Here is a 12999-nt window from a genome sequence, read left to right on the forward strand (position 1 = left end):
CCTGTACTACCCATTCTGGTCCCCTTCTTGTCTCTGGCTCCCATTCCCCACTCCCAAAGCTACTGGAAGCTTCTCTGCTGAGCCTATGGGGAGTAAAAATATCCACAGTAGAAAATATGAATATTTTACTGGTCTTTAGTCAGTTTTTGACCTGGGAAACACTTCTGGTAAGCAAAGTATCCAAGGTGATTAGGCCACTATCACTCTTTGCCCCTCCTAAAATAAAAGGGACAAACCACTTGAGGTCTTCCCTGGGCCCCCGGTTCTGTGCCCTATTGCTTCCTGGGGATACCATCCATCTATTCCTCTCCTGCGTGGCTTCATGTAGCTCTGCCAGTTTTTCCTGCTCCCCGACTAGGCCCCTGCCTCTCCTGGGCTTAAATAGAAGCCCTGGAGGGAGACTAAGAAACAACAAGATCATTTCCTTTGGTGCCAAACTCCAATTTGGCCTCCAGACCTCTAGAAGAGTGCCTCCCATCGGAGCCCCATAAGTCATCGTGGAACCCAACAAACTGGAGCCCCCGGCACAGGCTCCAGGGTTGTCCAACTCCACAGGCAATATAGCCAGCAGCTCTGTTGTCATGATATTTTCTTAGCCCTGGCTTTTTAGCATGTTAGCCTCAGTGCTGCCTGCTTCCCGTTAAAGCCAGTGGTACCCTCTGCTTCCACCATTTTGCACTGACCACTGTGTACCTGCTCTTCTGCAGGGCTTGGCCACCCGGCTCTCCACCAGAACCTGCCACCTGGCTTCCCAGCCACCATGCCCAGCACAATGCAGTCCATGTTTCCCCTGTCCCAGGACCCCCCTGCCCAGCTGGTCATCTTGCCCACCGAGCCTACACCCCATGCTGCTCCCCATTCACTTGGTAAGGGAAAGCCTAGGGACCTGGGGAGGATTCTGTTGCCATCCCCTTTTGGGTATTGGAAAGGGCCTGAGGCCCAGGAAGCACTAGACTGGATTTCTTGCCAGTTCCTACTCAAAACCATTCTGATCCAAGCCTCCTCCCAAATCCAGCCCCATCTGGAACACAAGAGAAGAAGAGGAGATAATGAGGGCTGAGATGGAGAGACACAAAAGAGGGAGAGAAACAAAAAGGAATGGGGTGGAGAAGAAGGGAGAGGGAAGAGGAGTAAAGGATGTGACAGGAGGGAGAAGACAAGGAAAGAAGAAGAGAAAGGGAAAGGACAAGGGGAAATAGGAGAAAAGGGAAAATGGAGGAGACAAGGGATGGGGACTAGGAAAGGGTGGAAAGAAAATCATTCTTCTCCACTTCCATCCCCCATCAGAATGTAAACTCTCTGAAAGCAGGGATTATCTCATTTTTGTCTTGTGTCCCCAGTGCCTAGCTTACCATATATTAGTCACTTACATAAAATGAAAGTCAAAAGGGAAGAGGGGAGATTGGAGAAAAGACAAGAAGAAGGGAAATGGGAAATGTAACATCATAAACCACTTTGGATCCCACTTGGGAAGAGCCATGTTGTTCCTGGACAGTCTAATCTGTCAGAGTGGATGGATTTAGGGCAGTCATTGCAGTCCCTGGGAGTTAGGGGTGGACTGACAGGGGGGCCCCCCATTTGAAGCACAGTCCACCCCCATGCCACTTGTCTAACATTTTCTGTGACTTTGGTCTCCTACCTTCTTCCTTGTCCAACCCTCTTGCAGCTGACGTCATGGACCAGGCTTCATTGTGGCCACCCATGTACCCAGGTCGGGGGCCTGCCTCCCATATGCAGCACCCCAGCCAGCTTCCCGTCTATTCCCGCTCCCAGTTTCTACGGCAGCAAGAGCTCTATGCCCTCCAGCAGCAGCAGAGAGCAGCCCAGGCACTAGAAATGCAGCGGAAATCCCAGCTTCAGGTACCAGTGAGACTCCCTTCCCTCTCCCTCCAGTTCCTCATGGGCACATCCTTCTTCTTCCTCTGCTGTCCCACAAAGGACCCGCCATTCTGCCATAGTGGTGATGTTCTCACCCAAGCCAGACAGGTTCTCTTCTCCATCTCCCCGGGGTTAGAAAACCCTCCACCATCCCTTCTGGAGAACCCATGGCCTCATCCAGAGCCTTTAGTGTGTTTTCGCTCCGTCTCTCATCTCATCACCTTGCTGCACTCTGTCCTGTCCCCTAGGATTCCCCCTTTTCACGACCATGCTAAAGGCCCTATTTCTTGTCCCTCATGCTGGGCTCCCAGGGTTCTGTAGCCCTAGAAAGGGCCTAGAGCTCCCCAAGTGGTCCCCTTTGCCACTGGCCGGTCATGGTGATGGGGGTGACCATGCTCTGTCTCCACTTTCCCAGAGGAAGCCTGAGGATTACCATGCAGAGTTTGAAGAAGCAGTCCCCGAGAAGACGCTGAAGTCCTCTCATAAACCAGTTGCCTTAACCCCCCTATCCAAGGGCGCCTCTTCACCGGCTGCTGCTCCATGCCCTGCCAAACTTTCACCTTGCTGCCATTCTCCTGCCCTGCAGCACCCCTCCAAATGCACCACGCCACTCTCCACTGCCCCGTGCACTTTACCCCTTTGCCCCACTGCCAGCTCTGCTGTGGCGCCCCGCTCCCCAGCCACAAGTCCTGGCCCTGCTCAGAGCTCTAAGGGTACCGAAGTGGAAGACAAGAGAGGAGAGGGCCAGCCCCCGCAAGACTATCCCAAATCACTAGAACCAGGTAAGATTTATGGGGAGCTTCTTGGGGGGCATGAAAAGCATGATGGATTTAGAGTCAAAGAACACGGATCCAGATCCTGGCTCTGCTATTTACTATCTGCTGTGTCATTTTGGACAATTTTCCTAGCCTCAGTTCCATTATCTGTAAAGGGAGAAGGTTGGGCTAGATGGCTTCTTGCTCCAAATCTATGATGCTATGACTGGCTGGAAAGAAATCATTTGAAAGGAAGCTAACCTCTCCCATCCTAGGACGGCAGAGGGGCAGAAGTGGTTCAATGTCATAGGTATCTCCAGTCTGAGACATTCAATCTCAATGACTTCCAGGGTCATTTAGCGTGCTTTAAGGACAGCGAGGTCCGGGCCCAAATGGAAGCTTTTGGAAGACAACCATTTTTCTAGCCCTGACTTTTAAAAAGGGCCTACTTCTTGCTTCTTTTCTTAGATGTCTTCTTTCTGACAAGACATGCTGGGCCCACATACCCCATCCCTGATAAGGCTGGACCTCCAGAGAAATCCTTCTCCTTTCCTTCCCCCACCCGAATCTTCTTAGACCACAGGCTGGGGTGATCAGTAGGGGGATGGGCAAGGTCCTCGCTTTTTTCTTTCACCAATCCCTCGGCAGAGGAATGGAAGGGAATAGCAGTACCATTCATCCATTCAGGGCCATTTGCTGAGCAGGGAGATCTTAGGAGCAGCAATGTATGGCTGTGTTAAAGGGAAACTTTGGATGTGGAGGAGACAAGAGGATGGGGTCATTTCTAGCCACTAACTCTCTGGACTTTTGTGGTCACAGAGCAGCTAGGGATGGGGGGAAAAGAAAGAGAGACTGGGATGGGGATGTTGAGAGAATTAACCTGCGAGGAAGGAAAGTTATTATAGCTCCTGTTGGAGACCCCAGCCAGGGCCCTAGTCTCACCTCCTGCCTGCCCACCCCGCTTTGCCACAGAAGCCACCTCTTCCTGAGTGCCAGTCCCAGCCATGCCAGCCAGCTCTCAGTGCCAGCTCCCCGACAAGGCTTTTTAATTCTCTCTGAATTAGGCTGAGTGTTTACATTGGAAATCCGTGTGGTGAACATAAAACCAGTCCCAGTTTCACAATAAGGAGACAGAGCCAACAGGGTTTTTTTTTAAGGTTTTTTTTTTTTATTACAGTTAATGGGGCGTAATGCCTCCGACATGCAGCCGGCTCGTTCTGGTTCAGGGAAAGCCCTGATTCAAGCATCATGGCTTTAAAAAAATCCCCCTTCTCTGGTTATTCTGTCCTTCAGACAGACCAAAGGGTGTATCCACGAGGTGGGGACACAGCAGGCAATAGGGCTCTAGGCTAGAGGGATAAATGATTTGGATTTGGGGTTGGGGGGGAGTGTCAGAGTTGTTTCAGTGTGACCCTCCATCTTCCCAACCTCTGATGCCCTGAGTATTCCTTATCCCTCCTCCTAAGCCCCAGAATGTATCTGAGTCCTTGTTACAGGGAGGGATATGGTCACCTCATCTTTATTCCCTAGAGAAGCTGGTACACTCACCCTTTGAGTAAGAGTCACTGAGCCCTAAAAGCGGAGCCCAGGGTCCTACCTCCCAGCTTAGCCCTATAGTCCCCATTTGTCTGGGTCTGGTGTTCCAGGGCCTGGGAGTGGCTGGGGGCTGGGGGAAGAGGAAAGAGGAAAGGCTGGGTTCGGCCAGCCTTTCATGGTCAGAAAAGTCTGTATCTCCCTCTGTCCTTTTCATCTTGGAGATGGTAGCCATGCAGAATTTAGAGTATTCCCTGGTACAGGTTAGGGAGCGCCAGCAGTCAACTGATGTTTGGTTCCTAGAGAACCGTGTTGGGGATGCCCTCCTCCAGTGGGGTTCAGGGCCAGCCCCTTAGTGCCTATAGTCTGTTCACCAGTCTTATTAGCTTCTTCTTCTCTCTCTTTCTCACATAGACCTGCCCCCAGGATACACCTACCCTGCGGTCAGCATGGGCTACTCTTCCCCTCTACCCCATGACATGCACTCGGCTGATCCCGCAGACCCTGAAACTATGCAAACTGTCTCCACTGCAGCTGAACCCGAGCAGTCCAGGACATTTCCACCCTCAGAGGGGCCTCACTGTGATCCCAATGCTCTGGATGAGGCCAGCCTGGTAGAGGCAGCAGGTGGCCAGGTGGAGGGCACCGAGCCAAGGGCCCTGGAGCTGGAGTGCAAGCCACACACTCACGGGCATCCGCACCCCATGGAGATGGGGCCCCCCAGCGAGGGAGCTGCTCCCAGTGGGTTGGGGGAGCTTCAGGAACTCCCCTATGGTGCCCTCATGGAAGGAGAAGGCCCTGAGCAAAGGAGCTGCATAGATTCTACTCAGGAAGGGGCAGAAGAGGAGAGGACTGAGGGAGGGGAAGGCAAAGGGCTGCTGGCAAGGTCCTCCCCCATGGCCTCTGAGGAGGGAGCACTAAGCCCACGTCCTCTGGGAGAGGAAGAGGTAGGGGAGGGGCCTGACCCCCAGGAGGAGGAGGAAGAGGAAGGAGAAGATGAAGAAAGAGAAGAGGAGGAAGAGGAAGAAGAAGGAGAGGAGGCCTGGGACATGATTCAAGAGGAAGACCACCTGCCCAAATCATTGCCAGGCCTGGATGCCTTGGTAGCAGCCACCATTGACTTGGGAGACCTGCCTTTACTGAGCCCACCCAGCACTCAACCTTCAGCCCCACTACAGCTTCCAAATGCTCCTGCCCTTCAGGGTAGCTCAGGAATTCATGGCATCGCCCTTCTTAGTGAATTGGCTGACCTGGAGTTCCAGCGGCAGAAGTGTGAACAAGTCACGGAAGGTAAGGAAGCCGGGTTCTTCCTTTACTCCTTTCTGCTTAATCCTCTTTCACGCTGGACCACTGACCTGCAAGCTTGGGACTTACCTTCCCACCACAACCTCTTTGTGATGCCTGAGGTGAAGCAAGCTTGTAGGAAGTTCCTTTTGAACCCAGTGAACTAGGTTCATAGGCTTTAGAGCAGAAAGGGACCTTAGAGATCATTTAGTCTGGTCCTTTAATTTTACGTATGAGAAAATGAGGTACAGAAAGTGAGTTGACTTGCCCAGTATCACATAGTAGCTGTCAGGATTTGGACTCCAAACCATTGACTCCAATTCACATACACGCACAGGAGTGACTCAAGGGACGACCCCAAAGCCCATCTTTGACAACTGTGTGCTTATTTTTACCAAGTTTTGTAAAGATGAAGGATTTCTCTTGACCTCATCCAAGTTGACCATGGACTTGCTTCTGGCTTCCCTGGAGCTCAGAGTGGCCATGAGTCCACCTGTGTAGGACCCCCTACACACACACACACACACACACACACACACACACACACACACACACATGCCTGTGGAATCTGGAAAAGGGCTGAGTCCCTTTTGCTTTGGCAGCATCAGGGCAGGTTTCTCTATTCAATCTCTCTCCTTTGGGGATTAAGAACTGGATGTCTTAAAGGATAAGGATATCTTCAGGGGATTCCCTGGGGTTGGGGACATTCAGATACCATTCTTTCTCCTTACCCATCCCGTTTGACCCTAGTTGACTACCCAGAGATGCTGGCCCAAGTAACTACATAGAGACCTGGAGTCTTTTCATGGCAGGAAGGCTGCCCACCCTATCCTCTTTGACCTGCCATCATTAATAAGCTGTGGTTGTAAGGAGCCACTCTTTTTTGTAGCCAAAGCTTTTGGGATGAGCCGATTCCAGGTCTGGGAGGGGAAAAGCTTGTTCTCTACCTAGTACTTAGCCACGGGCACATCCCCTGCCTTAGCAAGCTCTACTTAATTCCCCAGACTTATTTCTCAGCACATCCTCCCTCCTGCTTTTCAGTTAGATCTCTGTATGGAGCTCAGAATCTTAGGATTTAAAACAGTCCTTTGGGAAGAGTTCAAGGGGTAGAATATTGTGGGAGGAGCCCCTCCTTCCCAGGGAGAAGAGGGTTAAGTAACCAGATGACCCCAACTTTCTCCATATGGTACAGTTGGTGGGGAGGAAGGGCTGGTGCAGACATATACTACTCCCTTTTGTACACACGCACACACACACACACACACACACACACACACACACACACCCCCTTCTCCAGACACCTGGAATGAGACACCAGAGGAAACCCATCCTCATAGTCTTTTACCCTCTCCTGGTTGGGGGTAGGGGCGTGGGGTAGAAAATCACACCTCCCAAGTCCACATATTACGTTTCATTGATATTTATAGAAAGAAAATAGCACAATCCTCATGGCTCAGCCTGCATTTGTTTTCCCAACACATAAAACCCGCCAGCCAGCACTGGCTGCCAACATTCTTCACAGTCTTTGTGTAGGGCTGAGATAAAGCGAATGTTCTTGTAAAGTTAATTTCCCCAAAGGCCTGTATGTCACTCCCTCTCCTCTGGCTGCAGCTTGCCTTGGCCGTCGGATGGAGCTGCAGTCAAGGCCAGGGAGGGAGGATGAAGGAGAAAGGGAGAGTGTTGGAGCCATCCACCATCAGGGACAGGGCTGTGTCAGGGCTGGAGAAGGTTCTGGGGAAAGGAACCAAGACTGTCAGCCTCATGAGTCTTTTAGCTCTCTGCAGAATAGGAGGCTTCCTTTCTTCAGTTTTCCTATCCCATATCCTTTACCCAGGAAAGAGATGGCTGCTGAGATGGTAGATTGTGTGCCTGGAGAGAAGACAGATTCCCTTGGTGGACTGGTCTCCCTAAGAATTCCTAACATCCTCGTTCTCCCATTAATCTGTTCCTTCAGGACCTGTCTGCCAGCAGCATCCTCCCCATTCCATCCCCTGGAGAAGTTGAGCGGGATGGCCCCTCCTGGGAGATATGAAGGAGAAGTCAAGGTTTATGGGGGCCCCAAAGCTGCCCACACTAGGGAGGTGTGCTGTCTAGACGAGACCTAGGGCAAGAGACTCTGCAGGAGTGGGTGCATAGAGTGGAATCAATGCTTGACATGGAGGCTCTTCACCTCTTCCCAGTGTGTATGAGATTAGAAGCATGGTCCCCCAAAGGAAGCACTGGACTTGAAGTTAGAGGGCCTGGATTCAAATCTTTCCTTTGCTGCTGTCCTAGAGTAACATTGCCTTCACTTCTTGAGGCCTCAGTTTCCTGCTGAGTAAAATGGTGACCTTTATGATCTCTTGTAGCTCTAAATCTATGATTCTATCATCTCACTGTGCAGAGTACCTGGATTACAGAGGGGTGTCAGTATATTCATTGAAATTGTGTGTCTGGGGGCAGCTAGGTGGCGCAGTGGATAGAGCACTGGCCCTGGAGTCAGGAGGACCTGAGTTCAAATCCAGCCTCAGACCAGACACTTGACACTTACTAGCTGTGTGACCCTGGGCAAGTCACTTAACCCCAATTGCCTGAAAAACAAAAAGAAATTGTGTGTCTGTGTGCATGCATGCATCCATGTGAACATTCTGTGTGTTTTTTTTCCAAAGGAAAGCAGCCTAGTGGTATGAGCCATCTAAAGTATTTTTTGTCCCTGCCTCACATATCATAGGACTTTGTGTGTGCACTTAGCATGTGTCTGCATTGCTAGATCTCAAGATCCACACAGGAGTGAATTTTAACCTGTTGCAGCCTGAGGTTGAGGGGTGGGGTGCAGAGAATTGCTTCTTTTAGATTGGCTCATCCCTCCCCTCTACACTTGCTTGCCCTACCTCCAGCCCTGGCACCATGCCCCAGTGGCAGGAGCAGCTCCAGGAGCACAGCACCCTCTTCAGGAGGTGCAGGGGCAGGTACAGGGAGACATTCTTCTGGGTCTTTTGGCCAGTCCTGTAATGCAGTGACAATTTTTTTAGATATTCATTAGGAAATCTGATATAATCACAAAGTGATTTTTCTCTAGTGAACAGAAAGCTTTGCAAAAAGGAAAAGTAGAAGACAGGAGCCAAGTGCAGCAAAGTGATTAGACACGAAGGATGGAGCTCGGACTAGAACAGCATGGCTAAAGCCGTGCCCACAGTTTCTACTCTGACCTTTTGGTTAGGCTTCATCTCCTTCTAGCCAGCCCCACTACCCAACGGTGACACACACCAGGACAGATATATTTTCACCCAATGAAATGGAGACTACATCTTTCACCCAGGAGCCTACTTAGGTTCATGCTAGGGACAGCTGGACTGAAACTGAGATTGCTGGTACTGAATCTACATTCTGTCATAAGCCAAGTATTTTTCTGTCTGGGCTTGGAGGAAAAGTGTCACTCTCTTCTAATATAATTAGCATTTATTTTGTGCCATTTACATTGTAAAATACAATCTCATTTGATCTTTACAACAACTCTGGGAGGGAGATGCTATTATTATCACCATTTTACGGATAAGGGAACGGAGGCAGGAGAGGTTAAGTGACTTGCCCAGGGTCACACAGCTGGCAAGCGTCTGAAGCTGGATTGGGACTTGGGTCTTTCTGACTCCTTGTCCAGTGTTCTATCCCTCGTACCACCTAGCTGCCTGTGCAGTATAGAATGTGGGACTGCAGAGTCTTTGGAGATGTTCCAGTTAAAGTCACCTGGAGAGTTTTGGCTAAGATGGTGGCATATTAGGACTTAGAGGAGCCCAAATACCTCCATGAAAGCTTTTAAAAATACACCATAAAGAACAACAATGAAGATTACCCAAGTATGCTGCTAGAAACCTGCAAAGGCTCTGAGTGGAGACAAGAGAGGGTAGGTGGGAGGCATAGCACAGAGGCAGCTGAGACCCACAAAATGAGATAGGGCTAGACTAATAATAATAGCTAACCACTGTGCCACCTAACTGCCCCAGATTAGCACACAGGCAGCCTGTTCCCAACCCAGAGGCCATGTAGCAGGAGATAGGGGCAGGCCAGCCCCCTGGCAGTTCATGGCCAAGCCCGTGGCAGGAGAAACAATGAGGACAGTTCCCCCAAAAGAGAACATCTGGGGTCTTGCAGAGGCCGGCTACCAGTGTAGTCAGTAACATCCAGGTATAATCTATCAGGGTCACAGCAAGGGCTGGAGCTAACTTCAGGTATGGAACTATGCAAAGAGAAGGTAGAGAAGGATCCACAGCCAGAACCTAAGTCAAGATGCCAGGAGACAAAGCCCAAAGCCAGGAATTACAAAAGAGGTCAGGGTCACTAGGCCCTCCATCCAAGACTAAGAAGAGCCTGCCCAGACCCTTCAAGAGGATTGGAGGGAGCAGATTCTGGCCCAAGCACAAAGCCCCAGTCCAGAAACTGTGGCTGTAGGTATGAGTAAACAGAAGAAAATGCCAAACAAAGTGAAGAAATACTGGAGATTGAGAGGAGTCCAAGAGATAAATCCAGACAGAGAATATAACTCCACTGCAAGTCCAGGTAGAAGCTCAGAGGAAAAAATGACCTTGCCACAAGGATTACAGGAGTACCTGGAAGAAATGAAGCAAGAGATATAAAATGTAATGGGAAAGAGAATTAATAGTGTAGAACAGCAGGTGGTAAACTTTACCCAGGAATTCAACTTGAAAATTAGAATAGACCAAATGGAAGGTAAGGACTTCCTGAGACAATGGAAAATATCAAAAATCAGAAGAAAATATGATATATGCTAATCTAGTCTGGAAAACAGATCAGGGAAATATAAGCAAGAATGATCAGGACATCTGAAAATCATGATTTCCACCCCCCAAAAAATGTTTCCATGTTTCAAGAAATCATAAATAGAAACTGTCCAGATCCATTATAATTCAAGAGTAAAGTAAAAATAGAAAGAAACCATTGGTAGCCTCCTGAAAGAAGCCCCAAAATGAAAACTTCTAGGAACACCAGAGCCTAAATTCAGAGCTTCCAGGTTAAAGACAAAGTACTTCAAGTGATTAAAAAAAAGAATAAGTTTAAGTAGCAGGGGTGACATGGTAAGGATCACACAAGATTTGGCAGCTAAGACTTTAAACGAAAGGAGAGCCTGATATGATATTATGAAAGGCAAAAGATAAAGGCTTATAACCAGTTTGAGGATCTTTGGACAGAGTCAGAATAATAAGACCTCTGCTTTCACTGCCTTCCTTCACCTTTCTGTGTTTCATAGGATTGTCCATTTTGATCTGGCTGTGCAGCTATACAATATAGACCTCCAGTCCCATTTTCTTCTAACCTTCAGGGTTTGTCTACATTTTCTATTTCCTGCCAGTATGAGAGAAGCTTGAGATAAACTCACCAGTGTGGAACATGGCCCAGGCAACTCTCCCATTCTTGATTTGGAGTGTCTGCCACATTATTAGCTAATAGATGTTCAAAGACTCTAGGTCCCTTTACCTGCTTAGGGGAGGTGTCCACTTAGGACAGACTGACTCCTTAAAATGTGTATAGAATTGGGTGAGAAAGAGATGAGGAAAGAGAGAGACTTTGTGTCTCCTACTCTTGGCATGTAAAACATTAAAGCCCTTCCCTCCCCAGAAGGGAGTTTTACCCTTACAAAACCAGTCCAGAAGTCCAGACATCCTCTCCACTCCCAAATCCAACTCATTGAAATCCATGGCATGAGTTGAGTTTTAATTGCTGCCTTCTATTCTTTTTGCCCTATGTTGTTGGTGATTGACTCTCTGACCCAGATTCTTCCTCCCCCTTCACAGTCCATTCCAAGGCACCTCCCCCTTACATTCCTCCCACCTCCCCCTACAAAAACATTCCCAACTCCAAACCATTTCAGTGTCTTCAAAACATTCAGGCAACTTCAAGAAAAGCATATTTACTTAGCTTCATGGTGTAGTAGGTAAGGTGCTATATTTGGAGTCAGAAAAACAGGAAGACCTAGGCTCAGATTTAACTTTGAACATTGTGTGGCCCTTAGCAAGTCACATGGTCACCCTCTGGACCTCTGTTTCTTCACCTATAAAATGAGAAAAGTTGACCCTTAAGGGACCTGAGGGGATATTCAGCTCTAAAACTATCATCTAGGTCTAAAACAAGCCAATAGCTCATTCTAGGACTACTTCAAACTTAGGGCTCTAATATGGTTCTAGACAGAGCCATACCTATTTAGTCAGACAGCTTCTGCAGTCTTCTGTCCCCCTAATCTCCCAGCCTTCACAGTGGATAAAGCACTGGGACTGGAATCAGGAAGACTTGAATTCAAATCCAGCCTCAGACACTTACTAGCTATGTGACCCTGAGCAAATCACTTAACCGTTGCTGGCCTCAGTTTCCTCAACTGTAAAATGGAGATAATAATGGCACCTACTTCCCAGGGTTATCGTGAGGATAAAATGAATTAATATTTGTAAAGCATTTTGCAAACCTTAAAGCACTATTTAAATGCTAGTTGTCATCCTCATCATCTCCAGTGAAGCCTTTTAGGTTGTTATGATAAATTGGAGTTGATCTTAGAGGGAAGACACTGTATTTTCACTAAGGCTTGAAGGAAGCTAGGATGTGGAGATGCAGATAGTTGTATGTTCTAGGGAACATGTGTATGTGTGTACATACATCATACAGAGATCTATATAATTTTGGAAGTCTGACCCATCACTTTGCCAACCAACCACTCTGTACCTGAGACATTTCCTCTTTTTATTCAGGAAACCCTGTCCCAATTCACCAAGTTTGGAAACTTATGACCTAGAACTCAAGTACCATTTTTCAACTTGGCCCCTCCCTTTCCCCCAGGCTTTAGGGTTTGGAATCAAAACTGAATTGGGCCTGAGTGGATATTGGCACCAGGGACTAAGCCTCTTCTATGCCTCCCTCCCTCCCCTAAAGGAATGAGCTCCTCCTAGCCTCAGTATCCTGCAGGTGCTTCCTCTCCCTATTTCTGGTTATCTCCCACCAGTCCTTCCTGGAAGTACAAGAGAGAGAGAGAGAGAGAGAGAGAGAGAGAGAGAGAGAGAGAGAGAGAGAGAGCGTGAGAGCGCCAGTTTTATCAGTATAACCTTAAGGCTGGGGTGGGGGGAGGGCAACAGAAGGTCAACTAGGCCATACTCCAGCCTCCATATGTGGCCTTTCTTTCTTTCCTTCCTTTTCTCTCTCTCTCTCTCTCTCTCTCAGTCTCTCTCTCTCTCTCTCTCTCAGTCTCTCTCTCTCTCTCTCTCTGTCTCTCTCTCTCTCTCTCTCTTTCTCTTCCTTTCTTCCTCTACCTTAAACCACCTCCAGACAGAGGAGAATCTATTCTTCCATTTTCATAGTCTCTCTCCCTCCCTCCCCATAAGGAGCTGAGTGACTTCTGTAGGTCAGGCAGGTCAAACCACTCCACTAGATAAGATGTGTGGGGTGGGTATTGGATGTGAGGTGGTGCCAAACACAAGTTGGAAACTAAGGAGACAAATTCTTAGAATCACTAGAGCAGTTCTCAAGTTTGGGAGATGGTCTCAAGAGAGGGGGAGATCCCAGTGTAATTCCC

General features: G+C 48.7%; 1 protein-coding gene and 1 long non-coding RNA gene across 2 annotated transcripts in view; one reads left to right on the plus strand and one right to left on the minus strand.

Moving 5' to 3' along the window:
- BAHCC1 (BAH domain and coiled-coil containing 1) overlaps positions 1–12999 on the plus strand; it is a 158518-nt gene that overhangs the window by 110856 nt on the left and 34663 nt on the right. Inside the window, 4 exon segments of the mRNA XM_021000779.2 lie at positions 708–866; positions 1667–1860; positions 2294–2660; positions 4581–5456. Coding sequence (XP_020856438.1) covers positions 708–866; positions 1667–1860; positions 2294–2660; positions 4581–5456 — 1596 coding nt within the window.
- Positions 6855–11246, minus strand: LOC144457725 (uncharacterized). Its single transcript, XR_013487169.1, has 2 exons — positions 8321–11246; positions 6855–7319 (listed from the first exon to the last, which is right to left on the minus strand). It is a non-coding gene; the product is annotated as an uncharacterized LOC144457725 (long non-coding RNA).

This window comes from Phascolarctos cinereus, unplaced genomic scaffold (assembly GCF_003287225.1).
Source record: "Phascolarctos cinereus isolate Bilbo 61053 unplaced genomic scaffold, phaCin_HiC Scaffold_5;HRSCAF=322, whole genome shotgun sequence".
Lineage (NCBI taxonomy): Eukaryota > Metazoa > Chordata > Mammalia > Diprotodontia > Phascolarctidae > Phascolarctos > Phascolarctos cinereus.